This window comes from Rhodotorula graminis, assembly GCF_001329695.1.
Source record: "Rhodotorula graminis WP1 unplaced genomic scaffold RHOBAscaffold_4, whole genome shotgun sequence".
In the NCBI taxonomy this organism is placed as follows: Eukaryota; Fungi; Basidiomycota; class Microbotryomycetes; order Sporidiobolales; family Sporidiobolaceae; genus Rhodotorula; species Rhodotorula graminis.
The window spans coordinates 329,342-355,670 of NW_017264931.1; the positions used below are offsets into that span (position 1 = coordinate 329,342).

Consider the following 26,329-nt stretch of genomic DNA (forward strand, 5'->3'; position numbering starts at 1 on the left):
TGGGGGGGGGGGGGACGCACCGCTCGATAGTGCCGCCGAGGACCTGCTGCAGGACGATGAGGATGGCTTGACGTCGCAGCCAGTTGTCCTTGAGGCCGAAGATGCTGACGACCAGGTCGCAGAACGGCGACGTGAAGTACGTGAGCGCCTCGCCGTCGGGCGCGCTCGCCGCTGGCGCCGTAGCGTCCGAGCCGACGAGCTGGTCGACGAGGTCCTCGTCGTTGACCTTGCCGGCGCCGCCGCCGGTACTCGTCCCAGCAAACTCGGCGGCCTGCTGCCCGAGCCGAGCGACGATCGTGTCGACCATGCTCGTCGTCGACGTGCCGAGGACGTCGTCTATGCCCGAGGTGAAGCCGCGGTACAGGCTGCGGAGGGCTTGACCGGGAAGAAGCGGCGCTGCGAGCTTGCGGGCGACGTCGCTCTTGGGGAGGGCGATCGTCTGCTGCGACAGGAAGGCGCGAAGCTCGCTGCTGCGGCAGATGACGGGGATGCGGATGAGGGCCTGTGGACGCAGAGGATGATGAGCGCGCTCGCCCGCAACTTGAGAAGGCGAGGAAGAAGGAGGAGCCGGGGCGCACCTGCAGGTACCGCTCGAGACCTTCTCGACGCTGCTCGATGAACTCCTTGCTCCAGATGCCGACGAGCCGCTTGCTCGGAAAGTCGAGGTACCGCGCCGCGACGTACTTGTCCTTGAGCTTGCCGTACAGGGCCGAGAACTCGCTGTACCGCCTCGTGACAATCCACCCGGCGCGGAACGACCCGTCGGGCGCGAGCTGGTGCACCTCGACGAGGTACAGCTGGAAGCTCTGCGCGCTCGTCGGCGCGAGCGCCGTCGCCGCCGAGCTCGAGCCCGAACCCGCGCCGCCGCCGCCAGCTTGGCCGACCGTCGTGCCCGGGATGGCGACCCGGGTGCGGTCCGGCGTGAGCTCGTTCTCGGACGCCTGCGCCTCGTACTGGTCCTTCTGGAACGTCGCGGCGCGGATCTCGCGGCGCAGGCTGTCGCGCGACTTGACGAGGAGCTTGAGCTCTGACGCGTTGCCCGTCAACTCGGCCTTGCGGATGAGCGCCTCGACGACGGCTTCTTGGCCCTTGAGCTTGGCGAGCGACTCGGTGAGGCGCGCGATCTCGGCGGGCAGGTGCAGGTCGCCGGGCGCCGGGAGGACGATGTCGTGCGGGTCAAAGTCGAGCTCGACGTCGTCTTGGTCGGCGTCGGCGTCGTCGACCGTTTCGGCGTCGTCAAAGACACCTCGGTGCCGTACAGGTCGTGGCGGGAGCGCCGGCGGCGACGTGACGCCCCACGAGGTCGTGCCCGCCGGGCTGGTCGGCAACGACGGCGACGACTTGCCCGTCTCGGTCGCGAACAGCGACGCCTTGCGCTGTGCGTCGGCCGACACACGGCGGCTCGTCGGCGCCGAACCGTCCTGGGGCACGCTCGCGAGCGACGTCGTCGACCTGCTCGCCTCGGGCTGGGCCCGAGCGTCGGTCGCGAGGATCGAGTTGAGCGCCTCCTGGATCGCCTCGATCGTCTGGACCTGGACGTAGTCGTCGTCCGAGTGCGCGCCGTCGTCGGCTGCATCGTCGGCGGCGGCGGCGCCGAAGAGCGGCGAGCGGTCGACCTCGGGCGGCGGCGACATGAGGAACTCGAGCGAGTCGGCGAGGTTGACCCTGCTGCGCCGAGCGCTCGACCCGCCCGTCGTTGGCGATGTCGCCGTGGGCGCCGATGCTGTCGAGTTGACCGTGTCGACCGACCCGCTCGACACCTTGCGCACCGGGTTGAACCTCGGCGACTCGCCGCCGCCGCCGTCGAACAGGTCCGGGCGGCGCGTTGCCGGGCGGTCGAACGCGGCGGCGTGGAACGTGACCTGCGGCGGGGCGGTCTCGGTGCGCTGCGGGCGCTGGGTGCGCGATTGGCCGAGGAGCGCGGGCGAGGCGGGTCGAGGAGGAGGGAAGGTCGGGGAGCCGAGCGGCGCGGCGGCGACGAGGGTGGTGGGCGTGGTCGTTGCGCGTAGTGGTGGCACTTGGGGGTTTGAGCGCGAGCGCGGGCGAGGTGGACGAGTCGCCAAGGGCGACGGCGGCGTGACGTAGGCGGCCGGAGGAGGGGGAGCGAACGAGGACGGCATGGCGGCGACGGCCTTGAAGTGGAGGTCGGAGCGTCGAAAGGCGGGCAGGTCCTCCTCCTCGAGGAGCGCGAGGACGTCGCCCTGGATGGCGAACAGGGCGTGGCGGACCTGGCGGACCTCGTGCGGCGAGGCGACGACGGGCGACAACGCTGCGTCGTGGCGCTCGGCCACGAACGAGCGTACCGTCTCGAGGTGCACCTTGCTCGAGCGGAACGGGTCGCTCGCGAGGTAGGCGTCCCAGATCATGCGGATGTCGTCGAGCGCGATCGAGCCGTCGTCGAGCGTGCTCGCGCCCGACGTGGTCGTCGTCGGCAGGTCGACGTCGAGCTCCTCGAGCGGGTCCTTGAGGCCCTCGACGAGGAGCCAGAACTGGGCCCGGGCCGAGTGTCGGCGACGCTCGAGGAACTCCATGAGGTAGGTGACGGCGGTCGGCTCAAGGAGGAGGTCGCGCAGTGCAGGTTGGCCGTGCGACGCGGGGCTCGACATGACGCTCGGTGCGCGCTGTAACACGAGAAGACTCCTCGAGTCAGTGATCGTTGAGGCGAAGGAGAGGACGAGCCGGCGACGCACATCTCGCGAGTCGGGTCCTCCGAGCTTGCCGATGCGGCGGTCGATTTTGCGCTTGGCCGTGTACAGGCGCTCGATGAAGTCGATCCAGTCTGCAACCTTGACGCCATCGACCATGTCGTCGAGCGACTTGCCGTCTGCGAGGCGCTCGAGGAGTCAGGAAGGCGCGCAAAAGAGTCGGGGCGAGGAAAGAGGGTCGAGCGCACCTGTCGCAAGCTTGGCCCGCCGGATCTGGCTCGTGACGTCGCTCCTCAGTCGTCGAGCGTCGCCGAGCGTCGTCAGGGCGCCGATGTTGGCGAGCCACGCGTCGAACTGGCGCGCGCTCGTGCGGACCGTGACGACCTCGGTCTTGCGGCCGGCTGCCGCCGCGGCGGTCCTGGTTGTCGGTGGCGGCGCCGAGAGACCGAGGCCGGTGACGGCGGCGAGTGCAGGGGCCTGCTTGTCGAGCGCCTCGCGGAACTCGGTCACCATCTTGCGGTCGCGGATGGCGGCGCCGGCCTGCAGATGGGAAGGGAGAGGTCAGGGCCAGGTCGCTCGTGCGGGCGAGAGAGGGAGAGCGGGGCGCACCTTGTCGTCGATGAGGCGGTTGTAGAAGTCGGGGTCGGACAGGAGCTCAAAGATGGGGAGCATGACGGCGCACGACACGATCTCGCGCAACATGACGGCTACGGCGGCGCTGTCCATCTCGCGCTCAGGGACGACGAGCGGGAGGAGGGCGCCGAACAGGTTGCGCAGGTAGGCTTCTTCTGCCGGGCGCGAGTTGGTGCCGGCGACGTCGACAGCCGGGTGCAGCCTGGCGCCGCTCAGGTCGGCGTACCGGGACGCGACGAACAGGTCGGCCTCGTCCGAGTCGCCGGCGGCGCCGACGTGGGCCGACTCGTGGGCCTGGCGAAAGTGCTCGAGGTGGGCCGTGACGAGGGGCAGGATGCGGCCGACGAGGACCTCGGACCAGTCGAGGGTGCTCGCGACGCGGGTCGAGAGGGCGACGAGCGTGTCGCGGATGGTGCGGTCGACGGCGGTCGGGAACACGGGCGAGTCGGACAGGTTGTCGTACCACCGGCGAACAAAGTCGCGCAGGACGAGCTCGAGGAGCGAGTCGAGGGCGGCCTGGAGGAACGGGGGAGCGCCGTCGAGCGAGGCGGGCGCGGCGGCGGCGGCGGCCTCCCACGCCGCCTTGGTCTGCGTCATGGCCCATGCTGCCGGCGACGTAAAGTGGAGCGGCGGGACGCCTGCCCAGGTGCCGTTGACCGCCGGGCGCCGAGCTCCCCCACCACCTCGAGCGGAACCCGAGCGGTGCGGTGCGCTGGCCCTCGCGATGCGCTGCTCTGCGACGCGGGTGAGGGACACATAGGCGACGAGTACTGCGATGACGGTGGCGACCAGGGCGAGGGTGACGAGGGCGAGGTGGAGGAGCGAGGCGCGTGCGAAGAGGGCGACGACGAGGAGCAGAAGGGCGAGGCGACCGCTGAGCGGCATGGGGCCGGGCCTGCCAGTTGCTGTAGGGTGCTGCACGCCCTAATGGCTCAAGTCGGAGCCCGGGCGGCGCACACAGTCGAGAGGACGAGACCAGGTGTTGGTTCGAGGTTGGCTCTCGCTCTCGACCGAGCCCACACTCCGCCTCTCCCCTCTGAGAGACCGGCTGAGCTACTGTACCGACTAGGTGAGCACTCGTGCTCGCACCCATGCACGCCTCACACTCACCGGTGCTCCGCAGCTCGACCTCATCATGACGGCCGCGCCCGCCGGTCCATTTCGTGGGCCAACGCCAGCTCGTGGGACCGCGAGGGACGCGCACAAGCAGGCTGTCTTCTCTCAAGTACGCCCAGCCGCTCTCTCCCTCCCCAAACGGCGAGCTGACACCGCCCCGCCTCGCAGTTCAAGGCCGTCTGCGTCCCTCTCCTCGAACTTGCCCGCGCACCCTCGTCCGGCCAGGCCACCCGCACCATCATCGACCTCGCCGTCAAGCTCACCGACCTCCTGCGCGCCACGCCGACCGATGCCTTCTCCACCGCGCTCGCCAACTACGCCTTCTTCCCGCTGTCGGCCCTCCTCCGCCCGCCGCTCGACGGCCGCGACCGCGGCGACCGCGTCCTCGAGGTCACCATGCTCGCCCTCGCCGCCCTCATCGTCCAGTGGCGCGCCGTCGGCATGGACGTGCGCGTCCGGCAGGAGCTGTGGACCATGACGGCCCTCTCGCTCGGCGGGCCGCTCGACCCGTCCGGCCCGAGCAAGGGCGCCGCCGCGGCGAGGGCCAAGGGCAAGGGCAAGGCTGTCGAGCGCACCGAGGAGGCCGAGCTCGCCATGGTCGAGGCGCTCCTCGCCCTCATGCGCCCCGACGAGCGAGGAGACGTGGCACGAGACGACGGCGACGACCACGACGACGACCCGCTCGGCGAGCGCATCGACTGGGACCGCGTCGACGCCTCCTTCGACAAGCCGCCACAGCGAGCGAGCGACCCGCCACCGCCCGTGCCCATCCTCTTCCACACCCTCACGACCCTCCTCGCCCTCGCGGCAGAACCGACCTCCCTCCTCCAGCTCCAGCTCTCCTCCCTCGACGCCCTTCAGATCCTCTTCACCGAGTACCTCGCGCACCCTGCGCCGAGCGCGACGGTCCCGCATCCTGTCGACGGCCCGTCGCCCCTCCTCGCGACCGCGCTCCCCGGCACGGCGTCGACCCTCTCGCGCGTTGCCCTCTCGATGCCGAGCTCGTCCGCGTCCGAGTACGGCAAGTCGACGCGCCGGCAGGCATCGCCCGTCGTCGTCGCCGCGCTGCAGACGCTCGCGCGCGTCATCGTCGAGTCGGTCGGCGACGAGGTGACGCGCTCGCTGCGCTCGGGCTCGGGCGCACCAGGCGACGAGTCGAGCCCGCACCCGGCGACGCTCGAAGAACTCGTCGAGGCGAGCATGGTCAACCTCGGGCTCGAGGCGGCAGCAGACGAGGGCGAGGCGGACGATGCGCTCGAGCCGCCAGACCACCCTTCAGCACCTGCGCCTGCACCTCCTCCTACCGCCGCCGGCCCCGTCATACCTACGCCCTCGTGGCTCGCCTTCACCCTCACGTCCCTGTCGACCCTCTTTGCCGCCCTCTCACCGCTCTCGACGCACGACTCGGCCGCCGTCCGCATCGCCCTCGTCGCCCTCCTGTCCGACGTCCTCGCGCTCTGCTCGGCCACGCTCGGCACACACGCCGAGATCATGATCGAGGGCCTTCTCGCCCTCGCGAGCGATGAGTGGGACGCGGTCCGTGCGCCCGCTCGGCGCGCCCTCCTCGCCGCGTTCGGTCTCCCGCGCAGCGGCGCCGACGACGACGAGGCGCAGCACCCGCTCGCTCTCGCGGCGAGGATCGTCCAGCGGCGGCTCGCAGCCCTGCCCGGCGCGCTGCGCAGGCAGGACGAGCACGCCGTCCGGCGCGGCGCGGCCATCGTCCGCACGGCGCTCGACCTCGTTCCTGCCGCCGCCGCAGCAGCAGCGAGCGCCTCGTCGCCCGCCGCCGCCCGCCGAGCGCCGAGCCCGCTCCACGGCGTCGACCGGTGGAGCTGGGCGCTGCTCGGCGCGCTCGAGGTCGAGCGCGTGCCCGCCGCGGGCCGAGCGGCCGAGGGCGGCATGGCGCTCGCGTGGATCACGTCGTCGGGCGACTCGCCGTCGTCCAGTGCGGCCGGCGTCGACGCGACGGCGTACCCGCCCGTGCGGCTGCGCGGCGTCAACGAGGCGGCGACGGTCCGTGCGCTCGAGGCGCTGTGGGAGGCGCTCGGGCGCGCGAGCGCGGCGGCGGGCCAGGCGGGCGAGGCCGTCGACCAGTTCGCCGGCGTTGCACTCGGGCCGAGGAGGGACGAGGGGCCGGCGGTGAGCGCGCTGTGGGTCCTCGACGGCGTGCTCAAGGGGATGGGCGGCGCGCACGGTGCGCGAGGGTCGGCGGCAGGCTCGAGGGAGCAGCGGCAGGTGTTCAAGCGGGCGACGAGGGCGGTTCTCGCGCTCATGGAGGACCTCGAGGACGCGTCGGCTGAGGAAGAGGAGCAGGAGCCGGCGGCTGTGGGCCGAGGGGACGAGGAGCACGGTCGGGACCTCCTCGTCGCCGACGACGACGCCGACGAGCGCAGCTCGACGTTTCGCCTCGTCGAGCACAAGAAGGGCGTCACGGACGTGCCTTCCCTCGACGCGTACAACCCTGTCGCGGCGCGAGCGACCTCTCGAGACCAACGGGCGTCGCACCTCGTCCTCCTGTCGTCCTTCTCGCTCCGCCTCCTCGCCACCTCGGCAGCAGCTCTGTCGTCATCGTTCCAGCCCTTCCTCATGCAGTCCCTCTACCACGTCCTCGCCCACCTGTCGCCGACGACGCACCCGTTCCTGCGCGCCCACGCCCAGCATACGCTCGCCCTCATCTCGGACGCGACGGCGTACGCCTCGCCGCACAACCTCGTCCTCGCCAACGTCGACTACGTCGTCAACTCGGTGTCGCAGCGCCTATCGGTGTCGCGCCTCGAGCCCAACGCGCCGCTCGTCCTCGTCGAGATGATCCGGCTCGTCGGCAAGCCGATCGTGCCCATGGTCCAGGACCTCGTCGACGACGTCTTCGAGGCGCTCGACGACTACCACGGGTACGAGGAGGTGACGGTCGGCCTGTGGGCCGTCCTCGACGCGCTCCTCAAGGTCATGGTCGAGGACCTTCCGGCGACGGCCGACGACTTGTCGCGCCGGTCGGCGGCGACCAAGGACGTGCCTCGCCCGGTCCCGGCCGACGACCTGCGCGACCTCGAGCAGTGGCTGGCGCATCGGCTCGACGAGCCGCCTGTCGACGCTGCCGCCGCCGACGGCTCGTCGACGAGGGCCGACCTTCCCGAGGAGAACCCGCAGCAGCCGTTCGCCTCGACGCGCCAAGACGACTCGACGACGTCTCCACCCGCAGAAGGCGACGACGGCAAGCCCATCGACCCGTCGTTCGCCTCGGATGCCGTCGCGCCGCCAACTCGCCCTCAGCGCGTCACGGCGCAGATCCTGCACAAGGCGCTCTACTTCCTGTCGCACCCGTCGGCCTTTCTCCGCGCCCGGGTCCTCTCCCTCTTCGCCTCGGCCGTCCCGCTCCTCACGCTGCCGCCCCTCTCGGACGACGCCGCCGCCCCGACCTCGACCTCGACCCCGGCGCCCCCGACCGCCACGACCCGCGAGGCCGACCTCCTCCCGGTCGTGCACCGCGCGTGGCCCCTCATCCTCCTGCGCCTCGCGCCGCCGCCGAGGGAGGAAGCGCCCGTCGCGCTCGAGGCCGTCCGGCTCGTGCAAGCGCTCGCCGAGCACGCGGGCGAGTACATGAGCCGGCGCATCGCCGACGACGTGTGGCCTCGCTTCGCCGCGCTCCTCGTGCCGGCGTCGGTCTCGGTGCCGGCGAGCGCGACGGCGGCCGCCGGCCTCGGGCGCTATAGCGCGCAGCACCGGCTGCACGCCGCCGTCCTCTCGGCGATGCGGGCCATCGCGCGCCACGTCCCGATGAAGGAGCCCCAGGTGTGGGACGCGGCGCTCGTCCTGCGGCGGTTCGTCGTGCCCGTGCCCGAGCGCGGCGGCGTCGAGCCCGAGCTGCGCGTGCTCGCGAGGGGCGCGTACGAGGCGCTCGGGCGGCAGAACGCCGACGCGGTGTGGTGCGTGTTGCGGGGCACGGTGGGAGGGGAGGGCGCAGAAGGGCTGCCGAGGTGGCTCGGCAAGGGGTGGGAGGGCGTCGAGGCGAGCGCAGAGGTCGAGGAGATCCTGGCGCAGCTGTAGAGGCGTGCAAAGACGAAGTGCTCCTCTCGATTTCTCTCGTCTCGCGCTCGCGAGCTCGTCCAGACGGGCGCATTCTCTCGACGAGCCGCCCCCTGACACTCTTGGGAGCAGCGCCGCACCCTCTCGCTCGCTCGCAAAAGACCTCTCTCTGTCTCGCTTTGAGAAGGTCCCGAATCGCTCGAGTCCAGGACACGTCGTCCTCGCTGCAGTACCGCCCACCTCGTCGCTACGAGTTCCTCCCCTGCACGGGCTTGTAGTCCCGCAGGAGGACCGGCACGCTCTGGACCGGGATGAGGCCCGCCTCGGTGATGACGACCGTGACATCCTCCGGGCGCGAGACGTCGTACAGGAGCGAGAGGGGCGAGAGGTTGGTCGGGAGGGAGGGTGCGCTCGGGGCGGCGGTAGAGGGCTTCGAGGTGGTGGTGGGTGCGGCGGCGGGAGAGGCAAGGTCGGACGGGAGCGGCAGGGGCGTGGCTGTGTGCGGCGAGAGCGTCAGGCCCGGTGTCGCCTTGTGACGTGGGTGAGAGAGAGAGAAGAGGGGACGCACCTCGCTCGTTGCCGACGATCGAGTCGAGCATGACGCGCTCCGAGAACTTGTACGTCTCGCAGCAGCACACGACGGGGACGCCCTTTTCCCTGAGCATCATGGCGACCATGGCCGTGCCCGCTCGCGAAAACATGCTGCCGTTGGACAGGAGGGCGTGCGTGCCGAGGAGGCACAGCGACACGCGCGGGAGGACGAGCGACAGGGCGGGGAGGAGGACGTAGGTGGTCGGGATGGACGCGAGGCGGAGCGAGTGCAGGAGGTGCTTGCCTGTTTGCGTGAGAGACTCGTCAGTCGGGTGGAACAGGGTAGAACACGAAAGGGACAGGGAAAGAGAGAGACTGAGGACGCACCCTCGTACAGCGGCCGCGAGTCGACGACGACGACGCTGAACTCCTTGCCCTGGCGCTTGGCCTCGAGGAGGACGCCCTCGACGACGCTCGACCGGGCATAGGTGAGGATGACGTCGCCGTCGTTGATCTTGTCGACGGCGTGCTGCTCGATGACCCTCGACGCGAGCAAGATGCGGTCGCGGATGAACGAGTCGATCTTGGACAGGAGGAGCTGCTTGGCCTCGTCGAGGTCCATCTCCATCTCGATCAAACTGATTTCGTACTTGAGGTAGCGGATGGCGGTGCCCATCGAGACGGACAAGGGGCGGGCGCGGATGAGGTGGGCGATTTGCGGGTTGAGGTGCGTCGTCGGGAGGTGGCGCGTGAGCGACGTCTGCGGCGGCGGCGTGTACGACGAGATGATCTGTTCGTGTGCCGTACGGCGACAAAGAGTTAGTGAGGTCGGAGGAGGGAGAGAGAGAGAAAGAAGAGGGACGCACGTCCTTGAACGCCTCGAGCATGGCGATGCAGCGAGCGTTGGCGCCGACAACCTTGAACTCGGAGTACTGGAGGGCGAGGCGGATGATGCTCGGGTGCAGGTTGGCGGTCGAGCTCTTTGCCGAGTGGCTCAGGCTCGACGAAGGGAGCGGGAGGTCGAGGTGGAGGAAGGGCTGGAGCGTGTCGCTCGCTGCGCCGCCGTGCGCGCTCGCCGAGTCGCCGCCGCCGCCTCCGTTGCCGCCCTTTTGGCCCCCTGCGCCGTTCTGGCCACCATGGCCGCCTTGACCGCCGCCGCCGCCGCCCTGGTGCGCGAGTGCGGACGCGCCGTCGCCCTTGCCCTGTCCCGCCTGGGCGCCGCCCTTGGCCTGGTTGTTCTTGCCCTTTGCGGTGCTCTGCTGGCCCTGCTGGCCCTTCTTGGCGGGGTCGTCTGCGTCTGTCGGTGCGGACGGCGCGTCTTGGACCTTTTGGGCGCGGCGGGCGGCCTTTGCGGCTTTGGCCTGGTCCTTTGCCGAGGGCTGCTTCTTGGGCTTGGACTGCTGGCCCTGCTGAGCGGCGGACGAGCCTGGCGAGGGTGGTGGAGGCTTGCCCTGGGCGGGGAGAGACGCGGGGCGAGGAGACGACATGGGCGCGGTCACAGGGGGCGCTTGAAGAGCGGGCAAGTCGGGCTCGCTGTCGTAGCTGTGCGCTGGCGGCTAGCGCAGCTGTCCCAAGGCTAGAAGAGACGGGCGAGATGAGCGAGAATCAGCTCGTCGCTCGTCGCTCGTGTAGTTGGTCGTCCGCCCCTCTCTCGCTCACAGACTCGCCTGAGACCGAGTGCAGCACCAGCTACAGCCACCTGAACCACGCCGAGCACCCTCACCGCCACCACCCACCGCGCCGCGACTCGCGCCTCCCACCCCCCGCCCTCTCCTCCACCTCGACGCTCCGCTCTCCCCACCCTCTCGCGCCGACACGATGAGCACCGACGACCCGCTCGACACGCTCGCCGTCATCGTCGGTCGCGCCCTCAACCTCAACCCGAACCCGGTCCTCGCCCAGACCGTGTTCCGCCTCAGCCAGTCGCACCCGGACCTAGACCGCTTCCACAAGGCCCTCACCGCCTTTGGTCGCTTCTCGAGGCAGCACGCCGTCGACATCTGGGACCAGTGCCAGAAGGACGACCTCGTCGCCCGCGCGTTCGCCCAGCCCGGCTCCCACGCCCAAGGCGGCCGCCTCGCCGTCCACGACCACGACGTCCTCGAACCCGACGCTCCCGTCCGCGCCGGCCTGTCCGTCACCGCCTCGGCCGACAAGCACGTCTTCAAGGCGCCCGCTCTCCCCGCCAGGAGCACCCTCGGCCTCGACCGCCTCGCCGCCGACAAGCGCCGCGAGCGCGACTCGGGCCCGTCCTCGTCGGCCCCGGCCCTCAAGCGCGTCAAGTACGACGACGACGACGACGTTGCACCCGACTCGTACAAGAGTGCGTCCCCCTCTCTCTCTCTCTAGGCTCGCCCGCCCCGCCGAGCCAGTCCTGACCTCGCCTCCTCGTTCCCCTCCTCCCTCTCTCCTCTTTCCCTCGCCAACAGTGCCCGCCCGACCCTCGGCCCGCCCGACCAACCCGCGCGCCCGCCCCGACGCGACCCCGTCGGCCGGCTCGGGCCTGTCCGACACGGCCGCGCGCAAGCTCGCCGAGCACCGCGCCAAGCGCGCCGCCCAGGCGCCCGTCGCCGGCGGCGACTCGCGCGCCCTGCGCGACTCGGACGAGGGCGGCAAGCGCGCCATGGAGGGCTTCCGCGAGCGGTTGAACCGCAACGAGGAGCGCAGGAGGGACAATGCGCCCCGAGGAGGAGGGTACGACGGGCGCGACCGCGAGCGCGACGACGGCTACGGCGGGCGCAGCGTCCGCCGCGACGAGGCTCGGGGGCGCGACGAGCCGCAGACGCCCGGCGGGTCGTTCACGTCGAGTGCCCGGCTGCGCAACCAGGGCTGGGACTCGACGCCCCGCTCCGACCGCGGCTCGTCCGCAACGCCGCGCTCGAGGGCGGCTGGCGCCGGGTGGGACAGCACGCCGAGGTCGAGCCGAGGAGGCGGCGGCGAGGACGACGGCGGGTACGACGCACGGCGCGGCGGCAGCTCGCGTCGTCAAGGCGGGCCGGGCGAGCGCGAGTGGGACACGCCTCGCTCGGTCCGGGTCGCCGCCGGCGACGAGTCGCCCGGCCCTCTTCCTCGCGGCACGCCCTCGACTCGAGGTGGCCCGAGCACGTCGCGAGGAGGCGGTGGCGGCGAGGGCGGCGACGAGTGGGAGCAGGACGCTCGCGGCGTCGACCGCGAGTGGTACAACATTGACGAGGCCGGCGGCGACATGGGCGGCACCGGCGGCGACTTTGACGGCTACGACGACTACGCCGAGCGCGAGGCCGAGCTCATCGCCAAGGCGGGCGGCGGCGCCGCCGGTCCGCGCAAGCGCGTCACGGCGAGGCAGGCGGCGCGCAACGCCGACAACGAGCAGTGGGAGCGCAACCAGCTCGCGCTGTCGGGCGCGACGGGCGAGCGGCGCACGCTCGACTTTGACGCGCTCGACGACGACGAGGAGAGCCGGGTCCACATCATCGTGCACGACCTCAAGCCGCCGTTCCTCGACGGCCGCCAGGCCTTTACGCGCCAGCTCGAGCCCGTCAACCCGATCAAGGACCCGACGAGCGACCTCGCCATCTTCTCCAAGAAGGGCAGCGCCCTCGTCAGCGAGCGCAGGGCTCAACGCGAGCGCGAGCGGGTGCGTCCCTCGTCCTCCTTCCTCTCCTCCCCGTCTCGGCTTCGGTGTCCTCTCCCTCCTCGCGCACACGGTACTTACGAAGCTCTTTCTCGCCCCCACAGGCGGCGGCAAAGGCGGCGAGCCTTGCGGGCACGACGCTCGGCAACATCATGGGCGTCAAGGAGCAGGCCGAGAACGCCGACGGTGCGTCCCTCTCCCGTTCTCTCTCCTCGCCTCTCGAGACTGACTCGGCGAGCCATTCTTCCCTGCAGGCGAGGCCATCCCCGACAAGGACCCGAACGCGGCCAACGGCAACAACGAGCGCGACGAGGCCCGCAAGGGCGGCGACTCGCAGTTCGCCGAGCACATGAAGAAGGCGACCAAGGGCAAGGGCTCGAGCGCGTTCGCGCGCAACAAGACGCTCAAGGAGCAGCGGCAGTACCTGCCGGCTTTTGCGAGCCGGGAGGAGCTGTTGAGGGTCGTGCGCGAGAACCAGGGTGCGTCCTTGCCCGCTTTCCCTCGCCCTCTCCCCCCTATCTCGTCCTCTTCTCCTTCGTCTCGACTAACTCTTGAGCGTCCTCGTCCCGCAGTGACGGTTGTTGTCGGCGAGACCGGGTCGGGCAAGACGACGCAGCTCACCCAGTTCCTGCACGAGGAGGGCTACTCGGAATTCGGCCTCATCGGCTGTACGCAGCCTCGTCGTGTCGCCGCCATGAGTGTCGCTCAGCGTGTCAGCGAGGAGATGGAGGTGCGTCCAGGACCGTCCTCCTCGCTCGCCAACCGAGGACCGTGCACTGACCCCTGCCTCTTCCTCGTCCACCCTCGCAGTGCGAGCTCGGCGCCGAGGTCGGCTACAGCATTCGGTTCGAGGACTGTACCTCGGACAAGACGGTCATCAAGTGTGCGTCCCCCTCCTGCCCTCCCCTCCCTTCTGCGGACCGGAGCAGCCCTTACTAACCTCGGCCTCTCCTGCGCCCTCTCAGACATGACGGACGGTGTCATGCTTCGCGAGTCGCTCAACGAGGGCGACCTGGATCGGTACAGTGTCATCATCCTCGACGAGGCGCACGAGCGCTCCCTGAACACCGACATCCTCATGGGCCTGCTGCGCAAGAGTGCGTCCGCATCTTCCTCTCTCGCTCCCCTAGGCGACGACATTGACGCTCTTTTCTCGTACAACAGTCCTGTCGAGGCGCCGCGACCTCAAGCTCATCGTCACGTCGGCCACGATGAACGCCGCCAAGGTCCGTCAGCTTCTCTCTCTCTCCCTCGCCCTCCTCTCTCCGAGCCGCACTGACTCTCTCTCTCTCCCCTTTATCACGCAGTTCTCGCGCTTCTACGACGATGCGCCGTGCTACACGATTCCGGGTCGCACCTTCCCCGTCGACGTCCTGTTCAGCAAGACGCCATGCGAGGACTACGTCGACTCGGCCGTCAAGCAGGCGCTCCAGATCCACATCTCGCACCCGCCAGGCGACGTCCTCATCTTCATGACTGGTCAGGAGGACATCGAGTGCACGTGCGAGGTCATCCGAGGTCCGTCCCGCCCCGCCTCTCTTGGTCCCTTTCCTTGCCAGGCGCTCGACACTGACGAGGCGCCGCCTGTCCTACAGAACGCCTCTCGCAGGTCGACGACGCCGCTCCTCTTGAGGTCCTCCCCATCTACTCGCAGATGCCGGCCGACCTGCAGGCCAAGATCTTTTCGCCGACCGAGGACGGCCGCCGCAAGGTCATCGTCGCGACCAACATTGCCGAGACGTCGCTCACGGTCGACGGCATCATGTACGTCGTCGACGCCGGCTTTAGCAAGCTCAAGGTGTACAACCCGCGCATGGGCATGGACTCGCTCCAGATCACGCCGATCTCGCAGGCCAACGCCAACCAGCGCTCGGGCCGTGCAGGTCGTACCGGTGCAGGGTGCGTCCCTCTCTCTCTTTCTCATGCGCCCGTCCTCGAGTGACTCGCGGACCTGACTCGGTCGACGCACGCACGCAGGACGGCGTACCGCCTCTTCACCGAGATGGCGTATCGCGACGAGCTGTTCGAGAGCACGATTCCCGAGATCCAGCGCACCAACCTGTCGAACACGGTCCTCCTCCTCAAGTCGCTCGGCGTCAAGAACCTGCTCGAGTTCGACTTCATGGACCCGCCGCCGCAGGTGCGTCCTCGTCGATCGACCGCCTCTCCTCGACGGCTCTCGGTCTCGAGCGCCCTCACTGACCTCGCTCGCCCACAGGAAAACATCCTCAACTCGATGTACCAGCTGTGGGTCCTCGGCGCGCTCGACAACACGGGCGAGTTGACCGACCTCGGCCGCAAGATGTCGCACTTCCCGATGGACCCGGCGCTCGCCAAGATGCTCATCTCGAGCGTCGCCATGCGGTGCTCGGCCGAGGTCCTCACCATCGTTTCGATGCTGTCGGTCCCGAGCGTCTTCTACCGCCCCAAGGAGCGCGCCGAGGAGAGCGACGCCGCGCGAGAGAAGTTCTTCGTCCCGGAGAGCGACCACCTCACGCTCCTGCACGTCTACACTCAGTGGAAGTCGAACGGGTGCGTCCTCTCTCTCTGTGCCTCTCGTCCTCGTCGTTGCCTCCTTTTGCGCGAGACTGACATCGCCGCCGCCGTCGCGCAGGTACTCGGACTCGTGGGCCGCCCGGCACTTCCTGCACCCCAAGACGCTCCGCAAGGCGCGCGAGGTGCGCACGCAGCTGCTCGACATCATGAAGCACCAGAAGCTCGACATCATCCCGTGCGGCACCGACTGGGACGTGATCCGCAAGACGATCTGCGGCGCCTACTTTCACCAGGCGGCTCGCGTCAAGGGCATCGGCGAGTTCCAGCACTTGCGCACTGGAGGTGCGTCCCCTCTCTCTCTCTGTGTCGCAGTCGAAGAGGCGCTCTCGAGCATCCCGAGCTTACCGTCGTCCTCACCCTCTCGCAGTCCCGATGCACCTCCACGCGACGTCGTCCCTGTACGGCCTCGGCTACCTGCCCGACTACGTCGTCTACCACGAGCTCGTCCTCACGTCCAAGGAGTACATGTCGATCGTCACCTCGGTCGACGCACACTGGCTCGCCGACGTCGGCGACAAGTTCTACTCGGTGCGCGAGCAGCACTTCGGCGACCGTCAGCGCGTCGCGGCCAAGGCCCAGTTCAACGCCGAGAGCGAGGCCGAGATGCGGCTCAAGGACGAGTTCGAGCAGGCCAAGCGCGACAGGGAGGAGCGCGCAAAGGCGGCAAAGAGCGTGTCGAGCACGCCGCGCATCGCCGGCGTCGGGACGCCCGTCGTCAAGCGCACGCCGAGGCGCTTTGGCGTGTAGCTTTGGCGAGATTCGCAACGTCGACGTGTTGTACTGCCGTCGACCGTGCCCGTCTGCCGAGAGCGAGCGTGAGCTGGGCGAGCGACGAGCTAGAGGGGGTCCATGCGCTTCGGCCGTCGCCTCCTTTGCTCTCTCTCTTTCTCGGTCTGCGGCTCTCGTCTCTTGCGTTAGGCTCTCCTGCGTCGTATCGAAGCTCTCTCGCGACGCTCGCTGTGCTCGACTCGCAGAAGATCTCGGACTCGGCGAGCGAAAGAGGATGAGAACGAGATGCATTGCGCTCGAGGAAGGGAGGGGACGATGGACGGGGTATGCCTCAGCGAGAGATTGTCACCAGGTGTGGACGATGAAGAGAGCCTCGTCCACGCAGGACCGGCGAGCGCCGCACCGCCGGGTCCCTCTCGAGAGGGGGATGGTCCGGCAGCTCGACGCGCACTGGCTGCCCCGCGCCGAGAGAGGACCCTCGCGTCGCACATCGGACTCATTAAATCATGTTCCTTCATCGGCAGGGGTCGAGGGGGAAGGGGGAACGACGAGGAGAGGGTCCGAGGGCGACTTGGCAAAGATGAAGAGGGCGGCCGTCGTGCTCGAGGCGGTGTCGGCGCGGTGAGTATGGTCGCGAGTGGCGATGCTGCAGGGACGAAAGAGTCAGCTCGTCGACGGAGAAGGGGGACAGAGAGGAACCGAGGGCGCACAGGTGGGGGAAGAATCGCGCTCGAAGCTCGCCCGCCTCGCCGTCTCGCTCATGAAGAGAATAGCTGATGAAGAAAACGCGTGCATTGCGGCGAACGCCACCTACCAAGAGGGAAAGCCAGTCGGACGAGGGGAACGAGGTCGAGGAAGACGAGGTCGAAGTGAGGAGGGAGGGGCAGGAGAGGGTGGGTGTGCTTGTCGCCGGGTCATCAGCACGGTACCGCGCGAGGGCCCCGCCCCTCGAGGGAGCAGGCGAGGCAAAGAGCGACGGGCCGCTTCCTATATCACCGGCGTGGTGGTCCATCTCCCCCTCATCAGAGCCGCCGAAGCAGCTCATGGCACTGACCGCGTCTAAAAGGACGCAGGCAGCGTGGCATGAAGGCTGTGGAGGGAAGGCGAGTCAGCTTGGACGCTCGAGAGGGCGAGGGAGCGAGGGAGGAGAAAAAGTAGCGGCGTACGTTGCTTTTTTGATGAGGAGAGAAGAGAGGTGCGACGACGACGGCCGGTTTTGAAGTCGGGCGAGAAGCTGAGCCTCCCCTCGAGCCCGAGAGACGAGCCAAGCTGCAAGCACCCACACCCCGGCCCCTGGCTCGCCTGTGTGGCAGTCCACAGCACCGCACAGCTGCTATCCATCAGCAGCACAGCAGACCGCCACCCCCCGAAGCGCGAGCGTCACCTCCCACCGACCCGCGCTACCCCACCTTCGACCCACCTCGCTCTCGACCTCGACACCAGCCTTGATGGCGCGTACAGCAACCTCGTCACCGCACAGCATCGCCTGAGCACTTTGCGCTCGCCGCCTGTCCAACACCGGTCGCCGGAGCTGTCGCCCTCGCTCCTCGTCGACCCACGTCGGCCAACAATGGTCCTCGGTGCGCAAACGCTCTCTGTGGACACTCGAGGGCAGCATGATACTGACTATCTCCCTCGCAGACTTGCTCGCACCGCCCTCAACGCCGCCGCGCGACCGCAAGAGCGACACGTCCTCCCTCGCTCCCTCGACTCGCCCGCACCTCGTCCACCGCCTCTCGCCACGTCGGCGAGCTCTGCAAGAGCGCAGCCCAGCCGTGCAGGCGAACCTGCAGGTCGGCGCCAAGGGCGAGCCGACCCGGCCCCGTGTCGGCGTCCTCGAGTCGACCCGCTCGCTCGCGCGGCGGAGGTGGAGGACGGTCCTCCTCGTCGGCGTACTTCTCGTCGTGACGGCCTACCTGTCGATCTACACGGTTCTGCGCTGGTCGGCGAGGCCGCCACTCGTCATTGGTGCGTCCTGCCTCTCTCGCCGCCGAGCGACGTGGCCAGCCCTGATTCTCTCTGCGTCGACAGCAAAGCGGCCCTACACCCCGCAGCAGTACCGCCACCTCGACGACGTTCTCCCGACTAGCCTGCGCCCGTCGACTCGGGTCCTGCACGTCGCCAAGGAGTTCGGGCCCGCCACGATGGGAGGACTCGGCGTCATGCTCACGGCCCTCTCGGTCGCTCAAGCCGAGTCGTCGGACCTGTCGATCGCGGTCGTCCTCCCTCATTACTCGTACCTGCGCGACCTGTACTCGCCCGGGCAAGTCGTCCCGTTCGCCAACCTGTCCGTGCCGTTCATGGCCAACCCGTCGACCGGGCGCGTCCGCCACGTCGCCTGCGCCGTGTCGCTCCTCCAGTGGCAGTACACGCCCTCACTCGACTTTCTCGACGCGCCGGTCGAAGCGCGACAGCCTCGGCCGCGCTCGATCGACGTCTACCTCGTCGGGCCCGGCGTCGAGCGCCCCTTCTCGGCGGCGTTCCGAGCCAAGGACGCCGGCGACATCTACTCGGCGTACAAGCCCCTCAAGCAGGAGTGGAAGGACCTGTACTTTGCGCGAGCCGCGGCCGAGCTCGTGCGGCACCTCGGCGTCGACAACCCGACCGTCGGCTTTGCCGACCCCGAGGTCGACGACGTGGATGGCCCTCGAGCCGCCTCATGGTCAACCACGGCGCGCTCGCCTGTCGACGTCGTTCACTTACATGGTGCGACGAACGCCATGGTCGCGTACTACTTGCGCGACGGCGACACACTCGACCACGCCGCCGAGTCGACCTCGAGCCGAGCAGCTCCCGCCGTCGTCTACACCCTGCACGACTCGCTCGACGAGGTCGAGTACTCGAACTTGGCGTCGAACGTCGAGCACTTTGTCGCGCCGGCCGAGCGCAGGCAGGACGCCCTCGCCCCGTTGCGCCCGTACCTGTACCGCGACGGCACGCAGCTGTTCACCTCGGCGCTCGGCATCGACCTCGCCGACATTGCGACGTTCGTCTCGCGCTCGATCGCGGCCGACATCGTCGAGGGCAAGTTCCGGTTCCACCTCGAGGACCTCGTCATGCCGTCCATCTCGTCGCGAGCGGCGCGAGGCGAGTTCGTCGGCGTCACGAACGGCCTCGACTTTACAGAGCGCTCGAGGAACCCGTTCACGAACGACAAGCTCGTCGCGCATGGCCTCGCGTTCCCGCACGTCGGCGTCGACGTCCTCGACCCGGCAACTTTCGGCGCCTCGTTCGCCTCAGCCAAGGCTCGCGCCCGCGCTCTCGTCGTTCAGCGGCTCCCGCACCTGTTCTCGCCCGACGACGTCGACCGACCGTGGTTCCTCTTCATCGGGCGGTACCAGTACAACAAAGGGTGCCAGCTCTTCTCGTCGCTCGTCGACCTCCTGTCGGCGCCCTCGGTCGACGGTCGCCTCGTCCTCCTCGGCGCGCGCAACAACTACCCGTTCGACGAACTCGCACGCCTCGCCAAGCGCTACCCTCGCCACGTCACCCTCGTCGACGACCGCACCCCGACGACCTCGGCGGTCCAGGCCGAGTGGGGCGCGCACCTGCGCCTCGCGAGCGACGTCGCGTTCGTCCCGAGCCTGAGCGAGGCGTTCGGCCTCGTCGCCGCCGAGGCGCTCCTGTTTGGCATGCCCGTTCTCAGCACCGGCGTCGGCGGCCTGCGCGAGTTTCTCGTCCCGGCGCCCAAGCCGTCCGCCAACTCGTACCTGTTCGACCTGTTCCCGCACCGCCGTCGCGACGCCTTATCGTGGTCATTGCCGTCGACTGCGCAGGGCGCCGAGGAGGACTACTCGCAGGCGGCGCACGACGTGCGGCCCGACGAGGCGCAGCTCGCGCCAGCGAGGCTCGAGCTCCGACGAGCGGCCGAGCAGGCGCTGCGGGACTGGCGAGCTCGGCGAGACGGTCCTGTCGACGCTCAAGAGCGGTTCGTGCGCCGCCTCGTCGCCAATGCGCTCGCGCTGTCGTGGCATCGCGAGGGAGGACCCGTCGAGGAGGTGCGTCCACTTTCTCTTCTCTCTCTCGCTCTCTCTGGGTCGATCGGCCCTGACGGATCTCGTTCCTGTACGCCTGCAGTACAAGCAGGTCTACTCGCATGCGCTCGCACTGCGGCATCGTTGTCGCCGCGTTCCGCTCGCCGATCCGCCGTCGCCCTCTCCCGACCCGCGACACGCACCTCCTCCTTCCTCGCGTCCCGCCCGATCAGGGCCCGTCATGCCCTCGAGCTCATAGTGCAAGCGTGCGACAAGCCCTCACTGGGCCTCTCGTCGCCGATTTACCTCGCCTCGGTCGCTCTGCGCCGACCGCCGACCAGGCGCCGCGAGGCCGAGCGTCGTGACGCCCGAGTGCAGGAGGCCATCGCGCCCGCAGGACGAGGAGGAGCAGCCCTCGCGTCCGATCGTCGAGGTCGTGAGCGACGAGGCCGAGGTGCAGGTCGACGCGGAGGCTCCGGACGAGACGGCGGAGGAGGCGGTCCGTGGCGGGACGTCGACGGCGGGCGGGCGGCGGGTCTCGCTCGTCTCGCGCGAAGACGGCCGGCAGCAGGGGCGAGGTGGGGCTTTAGATGGGCACGCCTAGCCGCGCTGAGCAAAGCGCGGCGGGCCAGGCAATCGAGGTCAGCGTTGACGGGTGTGGGAGCGTCCGAAAGCCGAGAGATCCGTCCGCTTCCTGGCACGCGCCGCCATGATTGGCTCGGGCCCTCGTCGGAGACGGAACAAGTCCGTCTCGCCGCCCCGAGAACGACTCGGTCGACTCGGGCTTGCCTCGTGCCTCAGCTTGCGTGAGCTTGACAGCTCTCTCCCCGACCACCACCACCACCGTCGCCGCGCACCTCGCTACCCCGCACACGAGCGACGACGACCATCCAGTCGACCCACGCGACCCACCCACCCGCTCGAGTGGAACGACCGCGACGCGCGCTCGCCTCGGCAAGCTCGACCTCGTCCGCCCACCACACCAACCTCGCCGCAGCGCCAGATCGAGTGCAGCAGCTGCAGCACAGCATGCCCCTGTGTGCGCGCTGGCTGCCGTCGCTCCCGGCCAACGCGAGGGCGGGGCTCGTCCTCCTCAAGCGGCCGTGCACCTTCGTCCTCGCCTTGCTCCTCGGCGCACTCGGCGCCCTGACGGCCTTGTTCTACGCCGTCACCAACCTGCACCCTCCCACCTGCCCCTCGAGCGACGACACGCCCCGCACCCGCCCTCGACCGACCACCCCGTCCTCCTCCTCCTCGACGCGCGCCCACCCCGCGAAACCGACCGCGTTCGACTCGCTCCACTCGCTCGTAACGGCGCCGTTCCGCCCCGCACACCGTCGTCCGCCTCCTGTGCACCGGCACGCGGGCCGCACGGCCGGCAACTACGCCGTCCACGAGCTTGACGGCGTCGTCGAGGCAGGCGAGGAGGAGGAGGAGGAGGCAGACGAGCGCGACGGCCGGTCGCGCCGCTCGCTGTCGTCGCGAGAAGGCGGCGACGAGACGTCGAGCGAGGCCGACACGCTCGTCGACGCCGAGGCGGTCGAGGCGATGGAGGCGCGGTCGGCGACGGGCAGCGGCAAGGCCAAGGGGGTCAAGGCCGGCCTCGTCGTCCTCACCCAGGGCCTGCGGTGGATCGCGCCGCTCGGACACGCGCACGCGCACGCCAAGAAGGACGAGCCCCCCGTCGTCGAGTCGCCCGGCGCCTACAGCCACCTCGGCTCGCCGACGCTCTCTGCGGGCGAGTCGACCTCTGCCTCGTCGACGGCGTCGTCGTCGCGCAAGGCGCCGTGCCCCATCAAGGCGCTGCGACACCGCTCGGCGACGTGCTCGCACCCTCCTCGCCTGCCGTCGACGGCGGCGGCGCAGCCGACTCGCCGGGTCACGAGCGACGGGCGCGACTACTTCTCGCACCACTCGCCCGCCTCTCCGACGTCGTCCTCGTCGGGCGCAGCACCGTCCGTCGCCGACGTTCACGCCCACCTCGCCGCGCCCAAGATGCGCAAGCGCGCGAGCACGTCGCTCTTCCTCCGCTCCCTCTCCCCTCGAACCCGCTCGCCCGTCACGACGCCCGAGGTGACGCCGCCTCCCTCGCCTCGCCTCAGCCCTTCCGAGCACTCGTCGTCGTCGTTTGCGGCGGCGCAAATCACGGTGCAGCGCGTCGCAAGCCTCGACTCGTCGGCCAAGTCGGCGTGCGGGCTCAAGCGTCGCTCGCGCTCGCCAGCGCCGCAGCGCCCTCCTCCAGTCGCGAGCAGGCCGTCGTCGAACGCTGTGGTCGACATGCAGGGCTCGAGCGGGCTCGCGCTCAGCGACGTCCTCTCGTCGAAGTTCCGTTCCTGAAGTGCGTCCCCCGTCTCCCTTTCTCGCTCGTCGAGATAGTTTCCTGACTCTCCCTTCTCTCGCGCAGCTCTTGCACATCCTCGTCCCTCTCCTCCTCGACGGCCCCTCTTCCTGTATCCGCCTCGGACCTGTCTGTCGTTCCCCCACCCTCACCTCGAATACCTCCTTCGCCTTTTCCTCCCTTGTCTTTACCACCGGCCTTTTTCTGCGCCTCCTTGCGCCGAGATTCCCCTCGAGCAGTACCCGCATTCCCCATTCCTAGAGCTCTGAAGTCTGTCAACGCGCAACCTCGTACCAGCTTCTTCGGCCTCGTCTGGCGAGCGATTCTCGAGGTCTCTCTCTCAAGCTCTCTCCTGCTTCAGACACATCTCGCGATACATTGCTGCTGTGTTCGCGCTTCGTTGGCTCCTTGAGAGAGGCTGCGGTCCGAACGGCGCAGATTATATTCCGTAAGACGTCGATCTCGGACGCTCGAGAAAGCACGCCCGGGTTCCCGAGACGACCGCACTTTCCGCGGACGCGCGCCTCCACTTTGTCATCAGCAGCTCTCCGTGGCTACCCGCTGTCCGACCGAGTACTCGCGTAAGCGAGCGCCGACCGGCGTGGAGCAACGCTCGCAAAGTGTGTGATCGCGCCAAGCCGGCGAGCCCTCGGACACACGCGCTCTGTCAGTGCTCAGTCACCGCGTCGTGTGCGGGGAGACGAACGCTTTCCTCAGCTCGAGCTCATCGCCGGCTCCACCTCCACCGGCCGCTCGTTCGCTAGCTTTCTCCTCCACTCCCTGCTCGTCTGCTTTTGCGCTCCACCACCAGCAAGAAGCGCACGCATCTCTCCTCGTCCTTCAAGCCACACCCCGACGAGCGCGCACGCACGCACCCCTCGCCATGTTCGACCTCGTTCGCGACTCGACGTTCGGCCAAATCGTCAACTGGGCGTCCAAGGGCCGCCTCTTGCCCTACGCCGACCAGCGCAGCGACTATGTCGTCCCTGCGCGGTACCTGAGCCGTCAAGAACCGTCGCCGTTCCCGCGCACCGTCTCGCAGGCGCCGACTCTCGAGAGCGGCGCCGTCACGCTCGTCGACGCCTCGGGCGTGTGCGCCGAGCAGAAGCAGCTCGGCAGCGACGCAGGCGACGTCGAGAAGCAGGCGCAGCTCGACTCGGGCGCCATCGAGCCGCCGTCGGCGCGGTACCCGTGGCTCGTCGACTTTGAGGAGAACGACCCGGACCGTCCTCTGTGCGTCCCCTCTCTCCCTCTCCTTCCCACTCGAGCGCATTCGCAGGAGCTGCTCTCGTCTGCGAGCGGCTCTTGCGGTCCCGCCTGTCCGTACAGGTCGAACTGACTCGCGCCTGCCCCTCCTCCTCGTCGACAGAAACTGGTCGTCGCGCAAGCGCCTCTTTGTCGCGAGCCTCATCTCGCTCCTCACGTTCTCGGTCTACGTCGGCAGCGCCATCTACACGTCTTCCATCCCGGGCATCATGAGCGAGTTCGGCATCGGCCAGGTCGGCGCGACGGCCGGCCTCACGCTGTTCGTCGCAGGCTACGGCATCGCGCCCATGGTCCTGTCGCCGATGCAGGAGATCCCGAGATGGGGCAGGTTGCCCGTCTACATGATCGGCCTCGCCCTGTTCGTCGTCTTCCAGATCCCCCAGGTCCTCGCCAAGAACGTCGCGACCATCCTCGTCTTCCGCTTCCTGTCGGGCACCGTCGGTTCGCCGGCCCTCGCGACTGGAGGAGCGAGCATGGGCGACATCTTTGCGCCAAAGCAGCTCGCGATCGCAATTGGCGCCTGGTGTGCGTCCTCCTCTCTCTCCTTCTCCTCTCGGTCCTCCTCGTCCTGACGCCTCGCCTCTCGCAGCTATGGGCGCCGTCTGCGGCCCGATCGCCGGCCCCGTCATCGGTGGCTTCGCGGCGCAGGGCATGAACTGGCGGTGGCCGCTGCTCGAGCTCCTGTGGATCTCGGGTTTCGCGTTCGTCGTCCTCTTCTTCGCCTTTCCCGAGACGCTCGAGTCGACGATCCTCATCCGGCGCGCCGAGCGACTGCGCAAACTTACGGGCAACACGCTGCTCAAGGCGCCGGCCGAGGTCGACGCCGGCGAGGACGACAAACTCGGCCACGTTCTCAAGGAGACGATCTCGAGGGCGTTCCGCCTCGCCGTCGAGCCTTCTCTCGCGGTTTGCCATTGCTACATCGCCCTCGTGTACGCGATCTTCTACCTCTGGTGCGTCCTCCATCCGCTCCCCCTCTCGTCGCCCGAGCCGTCACTGACCTTCTCTCCCACCGCCGCGCCTCTTCTCCCCTACGTCCTCTCGTCAACAGGTTCGAGGCCTTCCCTCTCACGTTCAACGAGATCCACCACTTCTCGCTCGGCGTCGGCGGCCTGCCGTACCTCACCTTCATCGTCTCGGCCGCTATCACGGTACGCTCAGGCCCCTTCCCCCCTTCGTCCTTGTTCCCTCTACTTCAGCGAGCCTCGCCGAACCGCAGAGGACAAGAGCTCACACACAGTCTCGTCCTGCAGTTCACGGGCTACTGCCTCTACCAGAAGTACCACCTCAACCCGAGGATGGAGCGCGACCCGAACCTCAAGCCCGAAGCTCGCCTCGAGATCGCCCTCATCGCCGCGCCGTTCATCCCCCTGTCGCTCCTCATCTTCGGCTGGACCGCTCGTGAGAGCGTGCACTGGTGCGTCGACTTTCGGACGAGCCTAGCGCGAGGAGCGAGCGACCGACCTGACCTTCTCTTCCTCCCTCCTCTCGCAGGATGGTGCCTGTCGTCGGCGCCGGCCTCTACCTGCCCGGCATCTTCCTCGCCTTCCAAGGCATCATGGTCTACGTCGCCATGAGGTGAGCCTCCCTCGTCCGAGCTCGTCAACTCTCCGAGCGTCCGCTCACTCGTCTCTTTCCCTCTCGCAGCTACCCCAAGTACGCCGCCAGCAACCTGGCGGCCAACGACCTCTTCCGCTCGACCATCGCGTCCGCCTTCCCGCTTTTCGGAGCTCGGTACTTCACCGTCCTCGGAATCGGCCCTGGCTCGACGCTCTTGGCCGGCGTCTCGATCCTCATGATGCCGCTCCTCTGGGTGCGTCTCCTCTCTCTCTTCCTTCCTCGGCGACGTCGACTCGACGGGAACTGACCTGACCTCTCTTCTCGTCGTGCAGCTCATCATCAAGTACGGCCCAGTCCTCCGAGCGCGGTCCAAGTTCGCGCAAGCTTGAGCTACCATGCTCTGTCTCGTCCTCTTTGATAGACCCACCCTCTCTCTCATCCCCCGTACCTACTTGGTCTTTCCTGCCTCGTCGCTGCGCGCAGCTCGTCGCCGTACGCAGCTCGTCGCCCACCCCTCGTAGCTCGATACCCTCGCCTCTTTCCCCTTGTCGTACCATCAGACTCTTGCCTTGCCCAGCACGACCTCGAGTTCTCTACCCAGTCCTCAATACGACTCATTGCAGCGAGAGGAGAGGAGACAAAGTTTTCGTTTCGTTGCATGTCGACCTCTCGGGCCTCTCCTCGCGTCGTCCGCTGCTCTCGCTTTCGCTTTCGCCGAGCTAGCTCGATGCAGAGACGCTAGCTTGGGCCTGAGCGCTCGAAGAGTCACGGCGACAGTGCTCGCACGCCGCCGCTGGCGGCAGATATCGAGCTGGAGAGCGCGCACGGACCCTCGCGGAGAAGGTCACGCGTAGAGCTCTCCTGAGCTCACTCGCTCTGCCACGTATCGGTGAATGTCGGCACGGCGCTCAGAGTTGCTTCCGCGTGCGCGCGAGCCACACGCGTCGAGCGTCGAGCAGGAGGGGCAAGTTGAGAAGGTCGAACGAGAGGGAGGTTGCAAAGGAGGGAGGCGGCTACAGGAGGAGGGGGGAGATTATGAACGTGCGGAGGGTGCGAGAGGGGACGAGAGGGGTCTAGTAGTGGGAGCTGCCGGTCGTAGGGACCGTGTAGAGCTGATCGGTGCCATGCACCTGGTCGGTCGAGACCTTGCGATGGTTCGACGCCGAGAGGCTGCCCGCAGCCGTCGTGCCCGGACTGTGTGCACCGGCGTCGTGACTCGACGTGAGCGCACGAAGCATGGCCTCGATGCGCTGGTTCGACGTCTCGAGCATGGCGATGCGGTCCTCGGGCTCGGGGGTAGGAGGCACGACGACCGACATGACCGAGCGGTTGTCCGACGCTGTGG

At 68.8% G+C, this 26,329-nt stretch overlaps 7 protein-coding genes across 7 annotated transcripts in view; 5 read left to right on the forward strand and 2 right to left on the reverse strand.

Annotated features, from left to right (window-relative positions):
* The window catches only part of RHOBADRAFT_52295 (uncharacterized protein), a gene marked incomplete at its 5' end in the record, with an annotated part of 5,455 nt that extends 1,292 nt beyond the window's left edge, over positions 1–4,163 (reverse strand). The window contains 5 exons of the mRNA XM_018416269.1: positions 21–502; positions 579–2,621; positions 2,691–2,824; positions 2,894–3,185; positions 3,255–4,163. Coding sequence (XP_018272309.1) covers positions 21–502; positions 579–2,621; positions 2,691–2,824; positions 2,894–3,185; positions 3,255–4,163 — 3,860 coding nt within the window. The remainder of the gene's footprint in view (positions 1–20; positions 503–578; positions 2,622–2,690; positions 2,825–2,893; positions 3,186–3,254) is intronic.
* Positions 4,164–4,413: 250 nt separating this feature from the next.
* RHOBADRAFT_52296 (uncharacterized protein) lies at positions 4,414–8,466 on the forward strand (the record flags this gene model as incomplete). Its single annotated transcript, XM_018416270.1, has 2 exons — positions 4,414–4,503; positions 4,563–8,466. 2 exons carry the CDS (start codon positions 4,414–4,416, stop codon positions 8,436–8,438), a joined length of 3,966 nt encoding a protein of 1,321 aa, XP_018272310.1. The 3' UTR covers positions 8,439–8,466.
* A 198-nt stretch (positions 8,467–8,664) lies between these two features.
* RHOBADRAFT_42591 (uncharacterized protein) lies at positions 8,665–10,435 on the reverse strand (the record flags this gene model as incomplete). Its single annotated transcript, XM_018414084.1, has 4 exons — positions 8,665–8,912; positions 8,986–9,252; positions 9,336–9,738; positions 9,815–10,435. The coding sequence occupies 4 exons, from the start codon at positions 10,433–10,435 to the stop codon at positions 8,665–8,667; spliced, it is 1,539 nt and encodes a 512-aa protein (XP_018272311.1).
* A 319-nt stretch (positions 10,436–10,754) lies between these two features.
* Positions 10,755–15,896, forward strand: RHOBADRAFT_25309 (uncharacterized protein). Its single transcript, XM_018412675.1, has 17 exons — positions 10,755–11,271; positions 11,378–11,514; positions 11,590–11,810; positions 11,925–11,999; positions 12,051–12,564; positions 12,666–12,747; positions 12,816–13,040; positions 13,134–13,291; positions 13,372–13,444; positions 13,527–13,658; positions 13,726–13,787; positions 13,869–14,079; positions 14,157–14,460; positions 14,539–14,701; positions 14,780–15,093; positions 15,176–15,399; positions 15,485–15,896. Exons 1-17 carry the CDS (start codon positions 10,767–10,769, stop codon positions 15,862–15,864), a joined length of 3,780 nt encoding a protein of 1,259 aa, XP_018272312.1. The 5' UTR covers positions 10,755–10,766; the 3' UTR covers positions 15,865–15,896.
* A 1,520-nt stretch (positions 15,897–17,416) lies between these two features.
* RHOBADRAFT_52299 (glycosyltransferase family 5 protein) lies at positions 17,417–20,137 on the forward strand (the record flags this gene model as incomplete). Its single annotated transcript, XM_018416271.1, has 4 exons — positions 17,417–17,426; positions 17,488–17,814; positions 17,878–19,844; positions 19,924–20,137. The coding sequence occupies 4 exons, from the start codon at positions 17,417–17,419 to the stop codon at positions 20,077–20,079; spliced, it is 2,460 nt and encodes an 819-aa protein (XP_018272313.1). The 3' UTR covers positions 20,080–20,137.
* A 711-nt stretch (positions 20,138–20,848) lies between these two features.
* Positions 20,849–22,455, forward strand: RHOBADRAFT_52300 (uncharacterized protein; the record flags this gene model as incomplete). The annotated part of the gene is made up of 2 exons (XM_018416272.1): positions 20,849–22,158; positions 22,225–22,455. A coding segment is annotated over one exon (1,309 nt), but the record flags the coding sequence as incomplete, so codon positions are not given.
* A 586-nt stretch (positions 22,456–23,041) lies between these two features.
* On the forward strand, positions 23,042–25,492 carry RHOBADRAFT_34896 (uncharacterized protein; the record flags this gene model as incomplete). Its single annotated transcript, XM_018413243.1, has 8 exons — positions 23,042–23,391; positions 23,528–23,949; positions 24,014–24,377; positions 24,476–24,575; positions 24,678–24,841; positions 24,919–25,002; positions 25,072–25,237; positions 25,317–25,492. 8 exons carry the CDS (start codon positions 23,042–23,044, stop codon positions 25,371–25,373), a joined length of 1,707 nt encoding a protein of 568 aa, XP_018272315.1. The 3' UTR covers positions 25,374–25,492.
* Between the last annotated feature and the right edge of the window lie 837 nt (positions 25,493–26,329).

Bases quoted from the DNA above. Each gene is read 5' to 3' on its own strand.
- RHOBADRAFT_25309 (XM_018412675.1), top strand. From the start codon at position 10,767: ATGAGCACCGACGACCCGCTCGACACGCTCGCCGTCATCGTCGGTCGC. The intron at 14,080-14,156 runs GTCCGTCCCGCC...CCTGTCCTACAG, and splicing joins CACGTGCGAGGTCATCCGAG to AACGCCTCTCGCAGGTCGAC. The intron at 14,461-14,538 runs GTGCGTCCCTCT...GCACGCACGCAG, and splicing joins GCAGGTCGTACCGGTGCAGG to GACGGCGTACCGCCTCTTCA.